We start from the raw sequence: 24818 nt of genomic DNA on the forward strand, positions 1-24818 counted from the left end.
GAAGAGCCCGTTTACTGTTTAAGTTCAGGGTAAGCTGCTCATTTCAAGGCACAAAGCCTATAAATACTCTCTTTTCCTCTGATTTAAAAATTCCTTCAAGGAATTCCATTTTCAGATTACTTCTATTTAGATGTTTGGATACGTTTTACTTTTCTACCTTCACAACATGTCTTAGTGCAAATTGCTGAAGTCTACTACACAATTCTTGCTGTTTCAAAACATTCCAATGGGAGCATATACAATGTTTTCATTGCACTTTCCTCTACAATACTTGAAGCAAGTGTTCAGCTGCTATTTTTCCTTGATGTGACCTACATAACAAGAGATCTGCCTCCACAGAGATAACAGTTACAACAGCTGTGGCTGATGAAAAACAATGGAGCTATTTCATCAAATAGACCCTTCTTAAATATTAGATCTGTTTTAACTGGCCTGATTATCTCTTTAAACCAATATTTGTGATAAATATCAACCATCCTATCCATCAGCCACTACTCTAAATCTGTTTAGAAACAAAGTCTTTCTGCAATCTAGCTACAAACAAAGCAAAATAACAGAATGAAACACAAACAGAACATACACAATAGAAATCAACAAAGTCCATAACGTGAAAAAAAAAAAACAAGCAAGTTACCATGTCTTCACAAGCCATTGCAGTACAACTGACCAACTGAAGCTGCTACAGGTAAACTGGTATCACACACACCTATTGCAGTTGTGAAATCATCCACCTCCAAAGGCAATTTAAGCTAAGGCAGTCTAAAAATGTGATGGAAGAGCAGAGTTGAACAATAAATGCCTACCAATAACTGACTGAAATATAGGAAAGAGAGCACTTATTTGTGGGGGTCTTAACATAGAAGTCCTACAACTGAAAAAGGAAGTTATAGTGTGAGAACACATACATTTGAATAGGATACCTAACTGGAGAAAATTGCTATATATAAAAGAAAGGAAGGAAGGAAAAATTAAAAAAAAGAGAAGGTCTTACACATAAGAAGGTCCTAAGAGACAAAACACTCTGAAAATTCGTATTTCAATTTTCCAGGAAAAGTTCTGAAGTGTTGTTAGAACTGTAAAATAAAGATTACTGTTTAAGTGTAACTTAAAAGATCTATTTTACAGTCCTGTTGATATCCTTCTACGTATTTGAAATTCAAGTCTTAAGAAAGGAAAACAAAAAGTCCGTAGAAGCATCTTCTAACAGACACCATAAGAAAACAAAACAAAAGTAGCAAGCAGCAGAAAAAGCCACTGGAAAAGCATAGGACATCATTAACCTCTCAACATTCCCTGACAAGAGTTCAACTGAAGCTTTTTACACAGGTAGGATATTCAAAAAAGTGAAAAAGAGTGAGACCTAACTAGCTTTTCTGGCATCTAGACATACAGCTGACCTTTGTGTTCTGGTTTCAACAGCCTTCTCCTCAGAAAGGACATTCATGGGATCTCTTCCATGCATAGCTGGCTTTCCCCAAAAACTCATACAAACACAACTGATCTCAGAGACTTCACCTACTTTTTATATTTCGTTGCAAGTATTCAACAGGCTCAGACAGCATTGAGAACAGACACACAGCACAACTGCATATATTCCCTCTGGAAGACAATCTTGGCTATTATCGGCACATAAATGTAAAAGAACTACTCTCACTCTTGCTTCTAGTAGTTCAAAATGAACCCTTGGTAGAAGAACAACTGAATGAATGTTTTTTTACAAAACCAAACCTCAGAAAGACCAAAATGTTCAAGTTACTTAATTCTAATGAATGAAAACATTTTTAATCAAAATTAACTCCCCTGAAGCGTTGGCCACAAAAAAACTCAAGTATGATGTTGCAAAAATGAATTCACTTTCTTTCACCTACCATTTCTTAAACAGCTTAGGTAAGCAAAGCAGACATGAATTGGTACCCAAAGCCTTCTATACTCTTATCCTACAGTAATATCACTTATAACTATTGTAATTGATGTCAACAGGTCTGCAGCTATTATTGTGTCACTCAACAAATTCTTAGAACAAATGAATTTCACAGTGAAATTTAAGAGTGTCATGGAGTTCCATTCCTTCTCCCTACAGAGGGGCTCACATCTGAATACTTTAAGACTTTCCAATATACTTTTACAACAATTTTCATAATTTCCTTTCACAGATGTAGGCTTTATTATTACTCTTCCATATAGTATTCTAAACATTAAAGGCCAATGTAGTTTCAGATAAAACTAACTGATTTTTCTCCCTGATTTTCAGAGTGAGTTTAAATGTCCAATACAGTGAACTGGAATAGATCAGAAGTTCAGCATCCAGTAGAGACATCTCTCACAACCTCTAGACACCTGAAAGGGTCAGTACACAACTGCTATGGCTCTCGTCTTGACCACTGTGTTCACACACCTTGGTGCATAATAACATTTTTAGAGTTAAACTCTTCTGGGAAGTTGTGTTTTGTGTAAGAACACAAATAACAAGATCACATTGTTTATTTACTCAGTAGATAAACCAAGAATAAAATATTAAAGGTAGAGCATACACATTTCTCTATCATTCCACAGCAGTCTACTGTTCAAAAAGAACTTCCTCTAACAGGGGTGGTTTGCAGGCAGGTAGAGACGCATATGTGAAAACTGAACCAAAACTGGAGATTGCAGGGCAGACCTTGCAGCATAGAAATAAGGCCACGCCACTGATGAGAAGGACAGAACACATTAGCATGCAAATGAAAGATGAAGTCTGTGGAATATGTGCTCGAGATTGCAGGAGGGAAAGTAAAAGATGAAAACTGGGTAGTAGGAAGATCTAGGCCCTTGGTCATATTTAGGAGGGAAATAGCAAGAAAAGCACAGAAATTCAGAAACTGTACTATGGAATATTTAGTTTATAATTATCCCGTCATCATCAGAAAATTCAGTTAAGTATTTCCAACATTTAGCTGCAATTCAGTTCAGAAAACAAGAAAAAAATGACAACAGAAAAATCACACTTGAAAAGATGCACCACAAAAACAAAACAAAACAAAAAAAAAAAAAAACAAACACAAAAACCCAAAACACATAACCCCCCCAAAACCCAAACAAACAAACAAGCAAGCTATTAAATCACATTCATAAATTCACAAGTTGGGGTTCTTAAGTATTAAGCATGTTAATGAAAACTATGTTCAAAACTATTCAACTGCTTCCCAGAAATCTGAAAAACATGAAGTTGAGTCTAAAGCATACAACTATCTAAAACAATTATCAAAGAAGCTATCATTTGTCTAACCTCAAGGTTCATTTTAATCTAAAAAAAATACACAAGGCTGCAGCTGTAGAAACGAACAAAAGCCATCATTAACCGAAAACAAGAAACAGGAAAACCCAAGTTATTCCGCAGTAACTTTTGAATGATACCCTGAAGTGGCCTACATGGCTTCACAACTGTAGACTCATTAGCAAAAAGAAAGTATCACTTACATGTTCTCAGCTACCACTAAGTTCTCATCTAGATGAAGAAAAAGTTGAAGCTAATTCAGTCTCTATCAAGAACTGGACTACACAATACAAATGTTAAGCAGTATTAAACAGGTTTAATTTGCATTTTGGACCAATACAAGTACTGTTCAGAAATATAAACACATGAAAGCAATTAAATGGATATTACCCTTCTGTTCTCACACATCTTGTAAAAAGCTAGTGGAGTTATCTTAACACAGTAGAGTGACCAAATTACTTGTTTCTTTCTATATGCTAATTGTTAGATCCAGTAGAGAAGCTAGCATGGTTTCAACAGGCTTCTACACAATGATCTGAAGATGGTGCAATTTTTCCACCCTAAGTGGTCTGACACATGCCTTTACAAACAGCTTTTGAAGCTGGATCTCAAGGCTAGCCATCCTGTTCCTTATTCTCTAGGCCAGGAGACTGCATCTTGGGCAAGAGTTTCCATAAAGTTCACAGGAAGAAAATAGGATTTTTGTGATGTGTATAAAGTCTTTCAGATTACAGATAAACAAGAATCTCAAATGAAAAATACACACATTTCTCATTCCAGAGCCTCAGAATATAAAAGGCCCACATTACTCTTATCTGGAAAGCAGAAAAATCTAATTCAGAACATAAATGCCTTTATGGCACTGCTCTCTTACACTGCAGACAAGCAGGCATATGGTAATCTTGAAAGGGTATGTCTGATTTAAGAAAAAAAAAAAAAAAAAGGAAACATTAAGTCACACAGACATTAACTTAAGTACTGTACCAATTGGTTATGACTGTCTAATTTGGCAGCATCATTTCTCAAGAGCCAGGATAGAAAAAAGGAAAAAACACGACACTGTAGTCTGGTTATAATAATTGCTTCAGAAAGGGGGAGCAACATGAGAAGTAGAAGTGTTAAAGGAATTACGTTGGTCCTCGATTTTTGCATATACACTTCTGCATATTAGTCAACTTTATCGTTTAAATTACCACATGGAATTTAATGAAAAAAAAAGAGTAGCTGTAAGCTTTGGTTACCTCAACAGTCACAGATTTTTCCCGATTTCAGAACATTAACAAAAAGCCTCACTCACACATTTTTGGGTAAACATTTATCTCAAGAAATAAAAGGACTTACACATGTAAGCCTCTATTATCCTCAACCAGATGCCACATATTGCTTACATTTCAGCATTCCCAGTATGTTTTAATTATTCAAAAACAGTAAAAAGCACTTCGCTACAAAATGTATGCCATTCCCACACTATTTTTTATCTTCACTGTAGCACAAGCTTGTCATCACTCTCAAGTTCACACATCCTTCTGCAGGGTTCATGTTGAAAGTAAGTACTAAGAGAGCTACTGAACACTTCTTTCCTACGTTTAGTGCAACGCCTGCAGTGCTAGCTAGTTTTCTATTCACAAGCTCGTGGACACCGTTTGGATCAGAAACACATACCATCTGGCACGAGATGCACAGAAGGCTTCCCAACAGCCCCCAAACACCAAATTCGCCTTAAGCGTGTACTGAAGTATCTTAAGTGCGTATCCTACACCACCGACTCTCATCTGGAAACCTTTGGCAGTATTTACAGAAATGCTACGGGAGCGGCTACAAATCCCCTCACGGCGTGCTCGGCTTTCTCCGTCCCTCTTCTAACTGCCAGGAAGCAACAGAGCAGCAACAAAAGCGACAAGCCCTTCTCCCCCACACACGCTCCACAAGTGCCGCCGCCGGCCAGAGGACGATCAGCACGGGCACAAGCCTGGGCACAGCCCCTGCTCCTACCTCTGCCCCGCCGGCAGCACGGCGCGCTCGGAGGCACACCACCGGGCGGCGGGCACCGCCGCGCCCAGCCCAGCGCGCCCAGCCCAGCCCTCCCACCCCGCAAAACGCCGGCCGAAACTCGGCCACGCCGAGGAGCGCCGCCCGGGAAGAGCCTTTTACCGCTGGGCCCCGCCGGCGACCGCGGTCCCGCGTGTCGTGTCCCCGCTCTCCCCCCACGCCCCCTCGCCATTCCCCTCAGGTAACGGCCGCGCGCGCGCGCACCCACCCCCCCCCCCCCCCCCAGGCCCCTCCGCGACCGGCGGGCGGCAGGTGCGCGGCACGGGCGGGCTGGCGCGAGCGCTCACCTTTGCAGCCGGGGGAGCCGGGGCTCTTCCTCTCCGGGGAGCTCCGGCCTTGCTCCGGCGAGTGCCGCCGGTGCCGGAGCCTGCCCGTCGCTGTAGCGCTGCCCTCCGGCAGCGGAGGCACCGGAGAAGAGCAAGGTGAGGGCCCGCAACCCGGCAGCGGCGGGGGAGGAGGCGGCGGTAGGTGGTGGGGCCGCGGGGGGCTCCCCCGCGCCCCGCCGGCACGCGTGGGGCTGCCCCGCGAGGAGGCAGCGGCCGCCGAGGCGGCGGCGCCGCTTCCCCCTCCCCCCGGCGTCTGCGTGGCCATGGCGGGGCCGCCGCGCCCGCCGTTGCCGCTGCCGGTGGGCGCCGCGCGCGTGGGGCTGATGCTGCGCGAGGCGGGCGCCGCGCGTGTGAGACCCCCGCCCGGGGCACTCGCGCCGCCGCCGCTCCTCGTGGGGCTGCCATGTTGCTGCTGCTGCTGCTGCTGCTGCTTGAGCTGGAAGGGCACCGTGGCCCGCATGGGCTGGAGGCGGCTGCTGGCTCCCGCTCCGCCGCCCGCCGCCGCCGCGCCTCCTCCCCCCAGGGAGGTGGCCGGGGTCGGGGAGCCGTTGCGCCTCACGCGCGGGTGGGACATTGTCCGCTGGAAGCCGGGGCTCGCAAAGGAACCGTCGGCGAGCAAGGGCAGGCGGGCGGTGAGAGGCGCGGGCAGGTCTGCGCGGGGGCCCAACGCCTCAGGCGCCCGCAGCCCCGTCCCCTCGTCGCCGCCGCCGCCGTCCCCAGCCCGGGGCGCCCCGCGCTGCCGCCGCCGCAGCCTCCGTGCGCCTCATCAACAATAGTGCCCCGGCCGCCCGCCCCGCCCCCCGCGCCCTCCCATTGGGCGCGCCGCCGCTCGCCTCGCGCAGCTACGGCGCGCCCATTGGCTGCGGAGCTCGCTCCTGAGTGGCCGAGCCTGCGCGGGGAGGGGAGGGGTCAGCGCTTAAAGCGACAGGCGGCCGGCCGGCGGGGCCGCGCGCTGCCCGCGGCACGTGCCCGTGGGGCTGAGCCGCAGCCGGGCGGCAGCTCCAGCCCCGGGACACCCCGGCCCAGGGAAGGGGCGGGAAGTTAGAGGCAGGGCTGCTCTGTTGCTGTTAGCTCCAGAGGCGCCCTGCGAGGGGACCAGGGCTCTGCAGCGGTTGGTCCAGTTGCTTTGCCGCCAGCTCAGCGTTACCGATGGGGACACCAGATACGTGGGTAACATCCAGGCAGGCTTGACCTCCTTTTCCCTTAAGTGCTGTGTTTACTCTTCTCCATTAGATCAGTTGCATCTTCAGTACAGTCCTTCAAAAATACTCGTTAACTGTCGGCATCCTCTTAACCTGATTTATACATTAGAGAAGAGGATACATGCATGAAATAGGCCTCGGTTCACGTGGTGGGATTCTTTAGATGCAAGGCAAACACACATTAGCACCTTCAAAACGTGAAGGAATCAATAAATCTTCTCTGTCTTTATTGCAAATGGCTGTTCTAGGCTAACAGAATTTATCCAAATTCTTTTCAATATTGGCTCTGCGAGTTGCATGTTGCAATTGAATACCATTGCTATGATACAAATGGTGCGACAACAAATTACATACCGTTCTCTCTCTGCTTTGGCTTGGCTGTGCTTGGGTTTGGTTTTTCCTCTCCTCCTTTCTCCGTCGCTGTGTCTGATTGAAGTCTACTTCACTCAAAAAGCCCCAACTTCCCCTTTGAAGATCTTCATCCTTGTGCCTGACAAGTTTAACAAACCTGAAAAGCAAGACTATGTGCACAGGCCCTTCTTAAGGATGCCTGGACACTGCTCTACCTAAAGCCTCGAAGGTTAAAGCTCTTGTCAGAGGCAGGAGCTTTTTATGAGGAATCAGACTGGCAAAGGAGAACAGAATGGATGCATTCCTGGTGATGAGGTTGTTACGAAGTTAGCTCTTGCATCCTGAATTAATTAAATTTCTTTTGAAGGACACTATGCTTGCTCACAGGTGCTGTGCATACTGGTAGTATGGCCTGCAGGATAGCAGGGTGGTTCAAACAAAACTGTAAGAGGCTGTGCCCTGTCTTCAGGATTATCTTGGGCTGCTCCTGAAAGTGGCTGTGTCAAGGGAAGGCACCAGAAGCCTGGCAGATCACCATCAGTCCTGTTGTGTTTCCTCCTTAAAATGTGCAATTTACTTAAGTCACCTTATAAATTACACACATAGGACCACTTCCCAGTTCTTTTCTTGTAGCCATCACAAGCACTGCTGGTACAATGTGACAAAGCATCAAAATCCCAGGTAACCCACTTAATTAGTGAAATATCTGGGAGACAGCGCTCTCCTCACAAGGAATGGCTGAGAGGCAGAGCAGGGCACGGGCTGTGCACTGCCTGCATTGGAGGTGAAGGGATCTCCTAATTCCCTTGGTGGCTCCATGTATATACTGAAAAAGAGTACCTGAGCTTCACGCTGCTCCATAGGTAAAATGCCCAAGAGGTAGAAAACCAGCACCCCAGCATGTCTGGAGAAATAAACAGAACCTATCTGGTGCTTTGTTGGCAGCCAGGACAGCGCACAAAGCAAGTTAACCTATGCAGCATTTATTTCACCTTTTTGCTGCAATTTTCAGTCAAGAGCAGAAGATGCAATCCTCTTTGCAGTTCTTTCTGCTGTGACAGCACCCACTGCCAGTGCCAGTACAGTTGCTCAGCAGGCTTTCATCCCTTGGACAGTTTATCCTCCACAGAAATACTGGGGTTGTTTGAAAGCAGTGTGCCATAGAGATATTTTTAAGGCATCAAATGTTCTGAACACATTCTAATTCCTGTTACTGTTTTGAAGAGGCCAAAAATGAAAGATATTGATTCATATTTATTTGCATGATGCATGTTACGGGCCAAGTCACGACTCTGAATGCAGAAGATATCTGTGACAGTTATAGTACTTCCCACATTATTGTCACACTGCAAAAATGGCACCGCTCCACACAGTTGTTACGAGAATATAAAGGAAAGCATTTATGTATACTGCTCATCAGCAGTTGTACTGCTTTACATGCATTAGATGTGAAAATTCAACATGAAAGTCATGTACCCAGACCTAATCAAACACCATGTACTTCATACATTAATTTGTTTAAACTGTAACAAATGCGTTACAACAGGATCTTACTCCTACATCTTATGGAACTAAAGCAGGATTACGAATTACTTGTGAATCATTTTGAAACTTTTTTTTAGTTACACAAAAAAAAAAAAAAAAACCAAAACAAAACCCCAGCCCAGAATAACTTGGATCCAGATCCCCCCAGACTGTCCTTGTAATTCACACCTCCCAAGCTCTGGATTTTGTTTCAGCTGTCACACTCCTTACTGCCTTTAGACTTTGCCAAACGCTGCCCAGGCCAACTTTGAACAACACATTTCATGCAGTTTGACGTGAAACCTTTAGGCTGGGATTTCTCTACATCCACAGAGACCTTACTCTGGCTGTAAGACTTAACGTACTAGTGCCAATAGGGACCCAAAAAATAGGCATGAAACTCACTGTCATCACAGAGGCTGTGAACCTTCTACCAGTGTCACTTGAACCAGCCTCTTAGTGACTCCAAACTCACTGGAGTCACACGTGATCCCACATACACAGGATCACAGGATCCATCTCTGTATCTTCAGCTACTCTCTACTTGGTATTTTAATGAACCCGTTGGCCCACATGAGCTGAGCAGATACTGGTATGTGCCACCCGGGAGGTGATGAGCGCTCCCCCTGACTTGGGGGGCCCTCAGCACCTGACCAGAGGCCTGCTGAAATGCCCTGCTTTGTAGTCATTGTTGGGAGATTAAGTGTAGGTATTGCAGACATCCCCTTGCATGCAAGGTGCTGGTTCTTTCTTAAAATACGGTGTGTAGTAAAAGCTGCAGGTACAAACAAATCAATCCAAACATTGGAAGCATATCAAGAGTGCCCTCAAAGGCAGACTGATAAAACACACAGAGCTGCATGAACAAATCCGCAACCTGCTGAAAACAGGAATGTAAACAAGTCAGGGAAGTGGTCAAAATAGTAACCTGGAATGAAAAGCAGAGAAACAAGGGTCAATGAGGTTTAACTAAGGTCACAGGCCCAAATCCCACTGTATGGCTATCAAAACAACTAATACTTAGGGAGTTTTGTTGTACTAAGGACTGAAAGTTTATGAGTAGAACCACTCACTGCTCACAGTAGTATATATGAAAAATGTACTGATAAAAATAATAGTAATAATAGCAGTAATAGCAAACCTTATGGAAAATGACTGTGCCCCAAGTAGCTTCGAATATGTTCTTGTCTTATTCCAAAATTAAAATAATGCATAATAATACACGTAAAGGAGCAATCTACTGCCTGAAATTCTTAGCTACAGTTGTTGCCAGCAATATTGAAGGTTGAAAGACTAAAGATTCTGGGAGTCTAATCTAAACATTAGATTATGTCCCAGGATATTTCACTGCATTTGTCATCTCTCCACTGCAGAGTGAGTTTGTTTCACTTGTTTATATGGGTGTTCAACATCAACAGGAGTAAAAGGCATTTTTAAAAAATAGGACAAATATAATAGAAGTTGCTTCACACGAAACCTGTAAGATCACAGTTAATATTCCAGAATATCTGGGGGGATTTGAGGAGGCAAACAGATTGAGATAAGGTATTAAGATTAAAACAATAAAAAACAACAGATGGGACCTTGGACAGAAATCAAACCACATGTGATAAGCAAAAGACAACTTAAAGCAAAATGTGCTCCTGCCACATTTTATGAAGTACAATCTTTAAGAAAAGTTGTCATATAAATAAAATCATGAGGCTTCAGTGCCTCACTGGAATTAAGATAACACATTTTTGACAAACAAACCCTGTTCCTCAATGCAGCACTTAACTGCAGGCTCGAGAGATGTTTCCACTGCACGTTCAAGGCTCACATAATTACTTGGGAGAAGTACACAGTTAATTTCTTTAGAAGCCAGTGCTATGTTCACCTACATGCAACATGTTTTTCCATGCATACAGATCAGTTTTCTGAGCACATGTTAAATGACAGCAGCGATGCTAAGCAATAACCTCAGTGGGAGTGTCCAGCTGCTGAAGGAGGGGGGCAACCAGAGTCACGCTTGGCTCACCAACAGCAGCTCTCGCCCCCTGAGAGTGACCGCAACTGTTCTTGTGTTCTGCTGAGGGAAGAGAATGAGCAGCAGAAAAGGCATGTTGTCCACCACATTTCTCAAGCTTTGGTTTCAGTAACACTGAGAGAAGTGGCCTACTTCATTTAAACAAGACACAGTTTAATCTCCCCCAGGTATCCTGCAATAAAGATGCTGAATGATAATTTGCACATAATGCCTCCCCTGCAACAATAAAACTTTCCTTCCTTTTAGGAAGTAATTTTTCTTTAAAAGTATTCTTTCAAAAACAGTATTTTTAGCACATATTTACTAAGCTTGCAAATTTAATAGAGGTTTGTCTGTATTTGTGTTGCATGTAGAGATGTAACGTGTTTCTGTATTTCTAGTCTCAGGGCAAAAGAGTATGTACAAACTATAGAAGGAAACATCTTGATTTCTAAATATTAAACACTGATCACTCCTACAAGCCACCGGCAGTTTCTGTATTGTAACTATAATGGAACTATATACTGTAAAATATTTATTTCAATTGTTGACATTATCAAGTAATTTGATAAATGAAAATATTTCAATAATGTAGATTTTATGGCCGTATTGTAGGATGATAAACATTCTGTATATGTGATCAACAGGCATATAACTATAGACACTCTTCACTTAGCAGAGAAGAGTTTGCTCCTTTTCATTCAGGCCTACAATCTTGGTTTGCTTCTGTTTGTTTTTACAATATTTAGAAAAGATAAAGAGGCTGTGAAAAGCATGTCGGCATGGCTTATTCATGCACTGAGAGGCAGTGACAAAATGATTCTGCTTCTCTCTCCACATACATATACTAGTCCTGTAGTTAAACTAGTTAACTTTAACAGAGTGTGTGATGAAGTGGGAGCATGGGATTCTCTGATTTGGGAAAACATCTACTTAGAAAGAATGGCTCAAGCAGTGTACCGAATCCTCCTTGCACTTGGCCATGACGGGCAGGGGAGCTTTTAACTAGTTTGGTTACATCTCATTCAGACATCAGTTTGTCTCAGTTGTGCCATCCTGTCCTCCTGCATTGCACCTTGCATTCGGCCTGACTTTGCCTCCAGGAGAGCCGGAGAGCCATCACTGAGTGAGAGGATGTGATCCTTAAGAAGATAAGAAAGCAAAGCTGGGCAAAGCCCCAAGCCCCACTGCTGTTAGCATCCAAGGCCTCATCCAGTGCTCAGCCAGGGTGTCAGGCTTCCTCTGCTCAGCAGGAGCATGCAGACATCTCCAGAAGGCTCAATAGCCTGCCCAAAGCAGCCAGTTTGTGCAGTGGTGGTGGAAGGAAGGTGATGCAGACACCTGACCCTCATGTGCTGTCTGGCTTCCCTGAACACACTTGCAACCTGCCTGGCAGATCACAGAAACCCTTCTGCTGCAGGAGAAACCACAGCAGGACTGCCACCCTGACCTGCATGCTGGGCTATGCCTGTCTCCCCCAAGGAGAGGGTCAACTGCCTAAACAACTTGCCTCATAGCTGTGTGCTGCAGAAATACTCAGGGTTCAAGAGCTGCTGCTCAACTCTTGCATTCCCCAGCACGGAGCCAGAGGTCTCTGAGCTGACAACCCAGTGGGGACGGATCATGAACCCACCTGCCCTTCCTCCTGCTTCCCTCCCTCCCTCTCCTAGCAGAGTGCAGTTCCTCTGCCTGCCTCCTGCACCCCAACCTGGGATAGGGAAGGCTTCCCAAGTCCACAGCTTCTTGGCCACTGCTGGTTTGCAACACGAGAACCTGTGACGACCTCCTGTGGCTGGCTGCTGTACCAGGGTTAACAGAGTGCCCAAATTAAGCCTTTTTGATACTACTGCTTGCTTCTGTTTGGCTGCAAATATGTTTCATTTACAGTCTCAGTTCGTGGCTTATGTAAGCATATGGGAACTTCTGCTTACTTGTGCCTTAAAAGCACATTTCTATCCCTCATGACCACAGGGTAAAGCTCAAACACATGATTTACTTGCATTCTGGTTTTCCAGAAGCAAACAATCAATAAAATTAGCCTGCTTAATACTGATTTTAAGCCAGCTGTTTCTGAAGCCTTATTCAGAATTTTTAAAGGTCCTGCAAGAAAATTCTTGGCATGGCAACAGAAATACAGGTTTCCAATAAATACTTTCCACCTCAACAGAGATCCAGCAAGGCCTTTCCACTGCAGGAGGTTCTCTGGCCACCCATACACGCCTTGGCTGCACCAGTAAAACTGATGCGTGCAGCAGCAACACCTACCTCATGGGCTAGCATCAGACCTACAACCTACTACAATGATTTGTGTCAGATCCAAATTTTTAACTAATCCAAAGACCTGGAGGTACTAGAAGTTACTCTTTACAACGTATCCGCAGGGCTCAATTATTACCTCTCCAGTAAGAGGAAAGGGGGAGGGAAGAAAGGGACAAAGAGATTAAGAAAACAGGTATAATTTCTATATTACAGCAGACTGGTAAAATACCAGTCACTGCAAAAAATACAGACTAACCATCAGTAGCAAAACCAGGAACGGAGCACAGACTGACCTCACTTCTTATGCACACTGTTCCATGCATATAAAAGTACCTTATGAAAATCGTATTTCTGGTCATTCTGATTAGGAAATCTGATAGCCTGTGGCATGAACTTCTTGCAAACAAAGGCTGCACAAAGTGATAGGGGAAAGCAAAAAAGCCTGTATGGTTCCCAGGAGTGGCTTGCAGGCCTGTTGCAAGCAGTGACACTAGTAAAATGAGCTGTGCGACCTCTGTACCCTCTATCACAATGCCCTACACTATCCTTTCCTGTTAGCACTTGGCAGGAACAACACAGAAATAGGACCAAAGACAAATGCTGAGCCCTACTGTGTTGTTGATGCCTGAAACAAGTATCTCTACCCTCCCTCCATGCTCTTTCCCCTTCCTCAAATCCACCTCATGCTCTTGAGATGCTGCCCGCTGGCTTTTGCCCATTATCTGCCCAAACTATGCCTGCTCTGTACTGGGTGTACGCCCTTATTCTCAAAAGGTGCTTGGACCATGATAGAGGCTCTTGGGAAGCTCCCATCCTTCCCATTGGGAATTGAAATGCACCCAGATCAGGTGTTTCCAGCCTTTATATTTGTATCCTTAACATTTTTCCAGTGCCCATGCGAGCCCCATCTAGAAACACTGTTTGCTCAGACTCTGCATAGTAAATAGACTTGCTTTCCCTAATCATCATCCACAGACCAGCTGTCCTCAGGCAGCGTTATTTGTTGTCTTTGTGAAAGAGGCATGAGTGATCCCCAAAGCATAACTTCAGCTCAGATCACCATTTGTGGATTTCTCACAGACTTTCCCTGTGGTACTGAGAGCTGAAAGAAGAAGATCCCCTGACATAAAAGCAGAAGACCCAAGTGTGCCATTTAAATTCTAGGAATCAAAACATTTCAACTCCTCGTTAGATGGAGAATGACAACCTTTCAAGCTAACATGAAAAACTGAATTTATACAAACATTTTGGTATAGTTGAGTTTTCCTGCCTGTGGAAAATTAACCTTCTTATCCAATAGAACATGCTTTGGGTCATGGCAGTGAGCAGATGTCTATAATCTCCTGCACGTGGAGAATTTCCATAACATCAGAATTAGCAAGAAGTAAATGGGCAAAAAAACCCTGAATGGAAACAAATGGAAGACTGACGTGGCTGCGTTCCACAAAGTACGTTCTGCAGCTGCATCACTGCTCTGGAACAAAGGGGAATATAATTATTGTTGTTTTACTTTCATTTCCCATTAGCAAAGCAAAAGCCGAATAAAAGTGGTTGTTATTTCTGCAGAAGAGAGCTGGCTGAGGTGAGTATATGAGGTCACGCAGGGAAATCTACAAGGAGACTATTTCTTAAGCCTCAGTAGCTCATGCACTCAGTAAAAAATATATCAGTAAAATTCACCAGTAACACTTTGTTATTGCAGAACTGAGTCAAGGCTTCTCAGGTGCCCTGAGGATAAGACTCAGCCACACCTGCCAGGGTAGGGCAGGACTTGGCTGTCAGCGAGGAGCAATAATTGCTGGGGGGACACATCTACTGCTTTTGTCATGGCTGCCCCCGCTCCCAGCCTTCCTTGGTAGCAGTAGCCCCTCCATCCAGGGCCCTAGTGAAGGTGGTACAGGCATGCAGGAACTCTTGTTATTTCTGTGTTGATCAGGCCAGCATCCCTTCCTGACTTGCTGCAGTGCTGCCACCAGCTTCTCTCCCTTACTCCAGAGGCACAGAACAGGCCTGTTGTGCCCCAGGGAAACAAGAGCTTCACGTGGTTCCCAGCACTCCTCATGTCCCTGGCCCCCACTGACTCTCCCTGGCCTACAACCTTGTGGGAAATCTGGCTTTCTTGGAGCTGTTTCTGGGACGACTTCAGAGGTCTCAGGCTCCCACCAAAGTGATTGAAATCTCTGGATACTATGAGCTTTGTAGGTGGGCCTGTCCTTAATGCCCCATACGTGGGTAGCAAGACCTGGCTAGCCAGCCTCTTTCCTATGAGCTGGTGTTGCTCAGCCGTCTTGAGCCAACAGCAAGTCACTGCAAGTAAGCAGGGTGCTTTGTTTCAGGGAGGGACCTTCCTTGTCAATAACCATCCTAATTTCCTAATCCTTTTCTGAGGCAGAAAACCCCAAGATAGCTGCAGATCCAGCTTGGACCACGGAGTCTGCCCTCCTGCTCGCAGGGGAAGCAAGGCTTCTCATGGTCCCTCCTTGTAGCCTGAGGTTTCTAGGTTCACTGGTGGGTGCTTAACTGTACACTACCTGCCTCAGATGGTTGCCTCCTCCTTATTTATGACAGCAAGAAATGAAGCTTCTCATTCTGTCTCCCTTCTTTCTTCGCATTTTGGATCTAGTTCTTTGGCTACAGAGGAGTAAGACTTGCACCATTTTCTTGCTTGCAAAAATCATCACTGTGGATAGAGAAAAATAACAAGAATTAAGTGAGGAGGATACAAACAACAAAGCAACTGACAGGAGGGGTACCACCAATCTGTGTATAATGGAAAGTGCGGGAAGCAGTGAGGTCCCACCGTAGAGTGCTCGGTGCTTTAACATGCGGGATGTGTGTTGCAGCACTGTAGGGTCAGGGATGCTCATGCTACAGAGTTGGTGCTAATGTGGAACCCCTTCCCGAGGCCAAGGCAAACCCAGGAACACTGGGAATGGAACCGAAGGAAAGAGAAGTTCACCACTCTGGTGCCACAGCATTGAGTTTAGTTGCACTTTGTGTAAGACTTTGCCTCAAAGCTGTGATAACTATTGCCCAAGTGAGCTTGCAGTGCAGTGGTAGCATGACCCCAGCTGTCATGGCTCAGTTTGTGCTCCAGAAAGAGAACTGAGAGGAGGAGAGTTCCCTCCGTGTGCTTAGGTGGAATGCCTGCCTCAGACCTCAATTAACGTTTGCATGGCTAGAAAGGGAAAGAGGGGGTTTGTTTCTTGTTTAAAGGGAAGATTTAGTATTTTCCATCTGATCAGGAAGGGAAGGTGACTTAGTGGGGATGATACTCAGTTCTTGGGACCATTTTGCATTCACTCCCTCTGTTCTCCACATGGACAAGCATCTATGTCCTAAAGCCTCAGCATTCTGCTGCCTGCCTTAGTGACAGTGGAGCCACGGAGCACTAACTCCCTCACACTTCCCAGTGGTCACACAGGAGATGAGAAAGATGAGATCAAATGAACAGTGTCACCTGTGTATGGGTACAGTGTATCTACCATCTGTACAGTGGTGATTCCAGTTAATGGCTTAGCTTGAAGTTTCCTGCAGGCACAACCAGAAGGGAAACTAGAGGAAGAGCTTTTCATTGCAGAGTAAAAAAATCCCAAACAACTCTTTCAGAGTGAAGTACTTGCATCAGTAGTTGAAAACACCAGGAAGCAAAACAAAGGAGACTGCAGTGGAGAAAAGAGCTGTCCCTTGCCAGCACCTTCCTTTCAGGAGGGACAGCAGGCAAAGTCCTGGGTCAGGCCAGTCAGCAGGGGAAATTTGCAGGGTCTATCTCTTCTAGTTCTTTTGGACAGGACAGCAGATCTGGGCTGGGAAAGCTGCTTGTGAGAATGCCATGACATTGTCTCCTCGTGGGGAAGGAAAAGAGTGCAATAGCTTGTGTAGGAAGGATAGGGGCTTGCTATTTTAATTCTTGTCCCACCTGCAAAGGTTGTTGCTTGCTGTGTTTCTCCCACATGCCTGGTTGCCATCAACTCTGTCCTCTTCCCAACTACAGCCTAACCAAAAGTGAAGGAGAAAAGTATTTAGTTTAACACCTCTCTCTCCTGTTACTTTTTTTTTTTTTTCTTTTGTTTTTCTGCATTTAAACACTTAGACAGACAGGGTGTGACAAGAGGCCATGTAAGGCTTGCTTCTTTGAAATTCTGACAAAACTGTAATTAGTTGCCAGTACAAGCAGCTGAACTGGCTGACTGGTGAGAATGGGCAAAAAAGCAAGCAGAGGCACTGCATTAATGTAGCAACGGTAAGCGCTACATATTTCACACTGTTATCTGATAACAGTGCGGTGTGCAATCTGTCACATGCCTAAGGTGTCTGAAAGTCCTATTCAGCCCTCAGTAATGAAGTATTTCCTTATCCTTCAACCAACAAAACACAGCTGCAACAAGGGTTTTCCTGTCATTCCTGGGAGCATGTCTTATTACTCATGGCCAGTAATACCATGAAAAACCCACAAAAGACCATGCTTTTTGTCATTAATATGATCTTTAATAAATGGAATAATGCACCATTTTACAGCAAGCCTTTTCTTTTAGACCTAAAGAATAGCCTTTTAAATGTTCTTATCCAATGTCTCTGTATCAATACAATCTCTTTATTTAGGTTTATATATAACAAAGCAATTCTTACAAGTATTCATAGAAAACTCTGTAGTGGCTTTAACAATGTCAGCTTTCATAGTGGCATCCACAGATGATTAAAAAACAAAAATTAGCTTTTTATTTCATACACTGTTCCATGAAACACAACTTATACAGCATAGCAAGGGTATTGGGCAGCTTATACAAAAGAAGTAACTGAAAGCAATTATTTATAAATTCATACATGATATTTCCTCAGTCATTTGAGAGAAAAAAACAAAAATACCCGTTAACAAAAGGGTTCTGATGAGACTCCATATTTCTAGGGTTTCTCCCCCTCTTCCCCAGAAAAGCTCGCTCAGAAAGTAATGCTCTCTTTATAGTCTTTCATAAGGAAAATGGCAGTTTCACATCTTATTTCATCTTCTACAGAAGACCAAAACCTATAAATCAGTCTTTGCCATGTTCCTCTTATACTGCATTTGGGGGGAAAATAATCAACAGCGATTGTAAAATATGATTCCAGCTTATATAAATGTGAATAGAGCACACTTTCCTCTAGAGACAAAAGGCAGACAAGAAACATTACATACAAACCTTTTTAAATACATTTCAACAGTGTGAAAGAGAGGAGTCACAAATCAGGAAACTCAAGAAGTGACCAATGAGTTGGCTAACTTGGACTTGCCTGTTTCTTTGTTCTTGTGACTTTTTGCAAACTACAGAAACATTAATTATTTTCTTTCCTTCTGAATAAACAAGACTGAAGTGTGATACTTCATGGTACAGTTCTGAAGCACCAAAAAAGTGAATGACGTGCTCTAGAAATAGACCTCACACATTTTTGCTCTGTTTTGAAAACAAGTGAACGGACTACAAAAACTGACTTTCGGGAGACCTTGAAACTAGGAATTTATAAAGGCTAATTATTTCTGCTTTAAAAGAATTACCAGGCAAGATGCTACGCCCCTGATGGATGTATCTCCTGTAATATATCTGCAGAAGCCTGCAAGAACTTTGAAGAAATCCTTCCTTACTGTGACAGTTACTGTGTCTGTTGAAGCGTGACATATGCACTGATGTTAACCAATTGAATGACTTGCAAGTCTACACAATTGCTGATCAATGGCTTTCAAATATATCTGACAATTACACTATAAATTAACGTAAATCCAACTAGTTCCTGCTTATTATGCACATATGTATATTAAACCACAGTGAAATAAATAGAAATGGCCATGAAGTAATTCATATTAGTAACGCACCACAGCAGCCACTAAATCAGACCTGCACGAAGCCCAGATCAACATTAAAGGGCATTAATGGGTGTAAATGAGGATTTATCTTGAAACCTTCCACTCCCACTGCTGCAGTTCCACTTCTTGCCAATAACCAGGGTGGCACTGGTGGTGCCCCAGCCTGGCAGCCAGCCCCCCTCAGGACGGCCGCAGCTGGGGTTTGCCCATGGGGTCCCACATTCCACCTGAGCTCTCCCAGGGCTAATCCTCCCAAGAAATTTTCAAAACCACTACCAGCAGAGCCCAACCCTCCTTTGCTCACAATCAATGGCAGACTCCTCTTTGATTTCAATGGCATCCGGCTCAACTACTAGCCGGTTAGATACTGATTTCCTCGGGTACCCTCGTGCCAAACGTAACTCCCGTTTAGATTCGCAGCAGTGCCTACATCTGTTCTCTGCAGAAGTTCTGCTTCATAATTGGTTCTGCTACTGATTCTAGTCAGTACAGAGGAAACCTCAAAATGAGAAATGATTTGTTACTATTTCACATCAAAAGTGAACCTACTTGGAAGTGGGTGGGCTCAAAAAGGGATGTATTTCTATAGCTAGTGTTATATAACAACATAGAAGCCTAAAATGTAATTGAATTTAATGGACTAAAATAGTATGTTTAGTTGGCAACCACACACATAACTATAGCTACTACATAAAAAAGTCTTGTAAAAATTACCACGTATTAAGTATTTTGGGTTATTATTTGATCTTTAAGCAAGGTACCTTAAATTACTCAGCTTCAGATAAAGTTTGTCATGTGCATTCCTGGCTTTCTCTCTCTCTCTCTCTCTCTCATAAATCTATCAGTGACAAGTCTGTCATGGGAGATCTTGCACTGCGGGACGATATGTCACAGCCTGATCCCAATTCCACTGTGATGCACTAAAGACAATTTAAAAATGGCACATGAAAAAGAACATTCTACTTGTTACCAATGCTACCATCTGATGCTGTAACTCACAGAATTTAATCCCGGAATTTATGCACAACATACATATGCATCTAAATACATACAGAGTTTACATAAAAAAATATAAATCTGGCTTCACTGCAATACGTATAGCTTTTTCGCTGAAGAAAAAATAATAAGCATTAAAAAAAGGAGGTTAATATATTTACCTGTTAAAATGGATAGTGGGAGATCAGACAGAAAAATTAAAATAATCCAAATTAATGCAAAATAATAAATTATCCAGTCTATAACCCAACTTTCATAGACTAATCAATCCTATTTCAATTTTCTTTGATAAGCTGCTCCACATTTTTCAATTAGACATCAGGTCATGTGTATGCTACTGTGCTCAGCAATTATTATTTTTATGACCTAAACCAGCCTGTTTTAGTGGCAGGAACTGCCATCATTTCTTTATAACTAAAATTACAGCATAATTAATTTCTCCCGTATTGACTACATATGTGAATTTAAAAATTTTCCCTAGTTAGGCTGGAACTTCCCATAATAATGTTTCAATGGTAGAATGACTATGATCTTTTGAGTATTTTTCAAGAAACAAAATTATAATCTGAACATAGATTTAATAATGTTCTATTAGTGGACTGTTTTTTTTAAACATTTAAAAAAGAAGTATCATTAAAGCAAAATGCACTGAACAATGAAACTATGGCATATACAATGTATACATATATTTACTTTTAAGTAACAATTAATAATTATGAAATTTGACCCACTAACCTATTCCATACAAATGGACTTCCTTACTGTCCTTCCTGAGGCAGGTAGGATTAAAGATTTCTTTTAGAGAAAGCTGGCAGGTGGGAAGATACATACTTTTTAAACGTATCTATCAGGTGGGGTTTTTCTGTTTGTTTCCTGAAACCTGCCAGTAACCATCTTGCATTGTTTTTTGTCCCCAGTGCACTGAAAAAAATGAAACTGTATTGCCTTTAAAAATTAGGTAATTTTCTATATGGAAACAAGACACAAATGAACCACCGTAAGAAAGCAAAATACAAACAGAAATGTTCTTTTGAGAATATTCTAATGATGACAATATCAATCGGTTTTCTTTTAAATTATGAATTCCTTTACCTTTAGCTGTGCAATTTAAATGCATCTTGGAGTTTCAAGAAAGGCATTTTTAATACTAATTGTTTAGCACATGAAGCTATAGAGCATTATAAGCAAATACAGGGGAAGTGTTGCAGATAACCTGACTTATAAATATCAATTTCAGAAGAAAATAAATCTGAGTATGAGGCATGTCTGTTCCAACAGCTAGAATTCACATTCTAAATTCCCCATGTTATATTGGTGAGTATCTCTACTATAGGAAACAGAAAAAGAGACAATGCATTAACCTAAGCAACTCTTCTGGCTTCTACTTGCACGTCATTTTCTAAAACCAGTAAGATTCTGGATTTTGGCTTATATATACAAACATCACAAATGTTTGCTCTAACATTTTACTTGATTTATACATTATAAATTACCATAACAAATTTTCTACTGTTGCCTACTTGACAGTGGCACAATTCAGAGGTATTTACACTATCATTCTATTTTCATTTTGCTATATTTACCTTGTCTGCAATATACATGAGAAATTGATAGAAAATTATCAACTTTCACCATTATCCTTTTTTCTTTTTAAAAAACCCAAACAACAAACAAAACAAAGAAATACAACACATTTATCTCCCCTGATTATGGTACATTATCAACTATCCATGTGTCTGTATCCATGTGATCTGCAGAATTCTCTCTCTTACATGTATTTCATTTGGTTAAGGATGATCCCCATGGTATGAGATACAATTCAATATAATTTAATTTACAGAAAAAGTATTTTGTGGAGATTGGATTATGTGCTGTGAGCAAAAAAAAAGGAATTACTAAATTAAGCATTAAAACCAAACTGCTAATCTGATCTCATCTGGCTGTGTAGAATTACAGTATGTTTTGACTAACCTTTAAAAATAGTTTTTCTCTATTTAATCTATAAGGTATTTTGTGACAAAGTACGTATTTCTATCATGTCACAAATTACATTTATCCATGGCAGATTACAAAGCAAATACTTTCTACTAATTGTAATTCAACCTAAAGGCCTTCCAGCAAGTGAAAGAAATAGATACAGGAAAATAAACTGTTATATTTAAGAATGCTTAAGGAAAACTGCAGAAGAACATTTTCATCCAGTATTAAAATGATTTTGATTGCATTTAGCATAAAAGTTTTTTTTTCAAGCTAGATAAGAGTGTCCTAAAGATGCTTTTCAGCCCACATTCTGAAATGCTGATGGATGGTACATGCAAGGCAAAGCAAAAAGTCATTGGGAGAGGAGTGAAGAATCTTCAATATGCATGACACAGCGATCATCACAAAACAACATACCGTACTTCAAATGGCGACTCAAAGAAGGCCAAAAGAGAAGAAAATCACAGCCAGCATTATGAACAAATGCCAAAAATTCTGATTCAGGTCTTGAAACCCAGCTGAGCAACTGGCAGGTTTTCAACATCTGGGATGTGAGATTGCAGCAGATGGGAAGCTGAGAGTGAATTAAAAGTAAAACCAGAGAAAGGCTGTATTTTTGAAGAGGGGAGATATAACTGTATTTATACAGGCAGATAACAGAATTACACCTCAGAGATGAAAGGTACTACTTGAACTGGTGCTTAAAGAACACAGGGAGCCTAAAATGTGTCTCATGGCTTGTATTTCTACAGCTACGCTTAATCAAAATCTGGATTTATGGAGTTATCTCTTCGAGATATCTAGGAGAATCTAAGCAACATTAAGAAGCATTACAAGAGAAAATCATAGCAATCAAGCATAAACAAGGGCATTGGGAAACAGCAAGAATCAGATGTAGCAAGACATCTATTATGCTAGTTGTATCATCAGATATAGAAGGACAGGGTTGGCAAAGTTTACCTCAGGGGAAAAAAATAATATAACAGCAAGGAAACAAATGAGCTTGAAAGCACAGAGCATCTGTGTCAGTCAGCTGAAAGGAGACAGGCTGGGGGAGGCAATTGTTTGCTGCCAGTATCCTGCCACAGGAGTTTGGCAGGCTGACTGAATGGATCTTCTTTCTTTGAACATCACCAGTTTTCAGATACAGTGATAAAACTTTACTCAGTACCAAAGATGGACATGTGTGATATCTTTTTAATCTAAATAGTTTTTACTGAATTGTTTTCAAACAGAGTATTTCTCAGGTGGAGGGATATTTCTTAGGTGGAAGGAGGTCCTGACCAGTAGGGAAATTAATTTTCTTTCAGTTGACAGTAAAAACAACCATTCTAAAAAAAGGGTAAGGTTTACTTGAGACGGTGAAAAAACAACTTATCTCAATAGATATTACATTCATGTTCACTGACACCTAAAATCAGTGTGCATACAAACTGAAAGAAGGGTCTAAGCAGAGGGAAAAAAACCCCAACCCTCCCCAGCAAACACTCATAACCATGAATTTTAAAAGCATGCAATAAATTTTAACAAGGTGAAAGAGGGGCTTTAAAAACTCTGAAGGGAGGACGAGTTTGAACACACCTCAACAACAACAGTCAATTAGGATGCACCTACCTGCATGAGTAATCAGGCTGATTTTACCCCAGACTGTCCTTAAGGAGGTAAATCAGGAATGATTTGTGACTCATCACAAAACTGTTTTATGCCAAATAAGATTAATGATTTTCCCTGTGTAAACAAAATACATTCGCAACCTATCTTCACTAGAGCTTTTAAGTATGACAGGTATTAAGATTTCTCAATAAAATGTATTTTTCAATGTACATCATTAGTGATCTAAATAAGGTTTTACATAAATACAGGGGGTGAAACTGCACACAAAATAAAATGGAAAAAATGGCTGACATTGTTTCCTTACATTTGTTCAACATTTTGTTATTCAGAACTTCATAAGCTGGCATCTACTACTATAAGGGGAACACATTTTGATTTGGAAGGATCAAAGGAAAAGTACTGAGCTCAGATTTTTTTGTTGTTCCTTTTTAAAAGCCCTTTTAAGTTGGGGAAAATTCATGCATTGTCACCTCAGAGCACAATGTGATATAGGCAGCTGCTTCAAGCTGGCTACGGTGTGCAAAGTTCAGTCGTGACCGGCTGACTGCTCAACTGTCAGGGAAAAAAATTAACAAATACAAAAAGGGGAACATGTGGCAGTTTTAGAAACATACTTTTCAATAAAGCATACTGTGAACTATAGACTATTGCACATTTCAACATGACACAAGAAAAATAGGGGGTTCAAAAGAGAATACACTTTGTAACATAGAAATATACAGACTAGCTTGTGCACAGAAATCAAAACATGGTTACAGACACCACTGCAGTCAAACCTGTCTTATAGTCTGCTTATGATCTTAGTGACCTTAAGAAACTGGTCCAAACTGATTATCAGCAATACTTTTTTTTGTTACTTTTTTTAAAAAAATATTTTGAGACCACATTTTTGATACACATATATATATTCCGTGGTCAAAACAGACAGACTTAACTTTAGCGATACTAAATAAAAGTGCAAAAACGTTCAAAAAATAAAACAAAATAAAAAAATATGGAAGCATAAGCTAAAAATTTTCTGCATAGCTGAAATCTATTTAAAGCGAGTCCTTGGTAGGGGTTGCTGACAGGAGGAGAAAGCAGTTTTTTAAAATGTCTTCTGCATGTTTGTTTCAAATAATGCAAAAAAGGGTCATTTGTCGGCTTTTAAAGTATTTCACAGGCAGTTCACTCCTGCGTCCTTAGATACCATGGTGGTGGCAGTGCCTCCTTCCGCAAGGTACACAGCAGTGCTGGATTTGGAGTGGACTGCCCGGTCACTGCCGTTGTTGTTGACCTCACAGTGCAGCGGCTCGGTGGAGATGACCCACGTTGAAGGACGCCACCGCTTAAGTGAGTACGGAGTTTTCACACGTTTCTTGATCTTTTCTCCTGAGCCTGATTTGCCATCCTGTGAGGAGTCACCTACTGAAGAGACAAAACAAAA

At 42.3% G+C, this 24818-nt stretch overlaps 2 protein-coding genes and 1 long non-coding RNA gene across 3 annotated transcripts in view; 1 reads left to right on the plus strand and 2 right to left on the minus strand.

Moving 5' to 3' along the window:
- Positions 1-6372, minus strand: part of FAM117B (family with sequence similarity 117 member B) — a 27991-nt gene extending 21619 nt beyond the window's left edge. The window contains exon 1 of the mRNA XM_042784173.1: positions 5587-6372. Coding sequence (XP_042640107.1) covers positions 5587-6199 — 613 coding nt within the window. The 5' untranslated portion in view covers positions 6200-6372. The remainder of the gene's footprint in view (positions 1-5586) is intronic.
- LOC122152440 overlaps positions 5268-24818 on the plus strand; it is a 27585-nt gene continuing 8034 nt past the window's right edge. The window contains exon 1 of the long non-coding RNA XR_006164556.1: positions 5268-5480. This is a non-coding gene — a long non-coding RNA (uncharacterized LOC122152440). The remainder of the gene's footprint in view (positions 5481-24818) is intronic.
- BMPR2 (bone morphogenetic protein receptor type 2) overlaps positions 17433-24818 on the minus strand; it is a 113938-nt gene continuing 106552 nt past the window's right edge. Inside the window, exon 13 of the mRNA XM_033010786.2 lies at positions 17433-24799. Coding sequence (XP_032866677.1) covers positions 24549-24799 — 251 coding nt within the window. The 3' untranslated portion in view covers positions 17433-24548. The remainder of the gene's footprint in view (positions 24800-24818) is intronic.

The sequence above is a fragment of the Tyto alba genome, unplaced genomic scaffold (genome assembly GCF_018691265.1).
Source record: "Tyto alba isolate M040663 unplaced genomic scaffold, T.alba_DEE_v4.0 Super-Scaffold_7, whole genome shotgun sequence".
Taxonomy (NCBI): domain Eukaryota; kingdom Metazoa; phylum Chordata; class Aves; order Strigiformes; family Tytonidae; genus Tyto; species Tyto alba.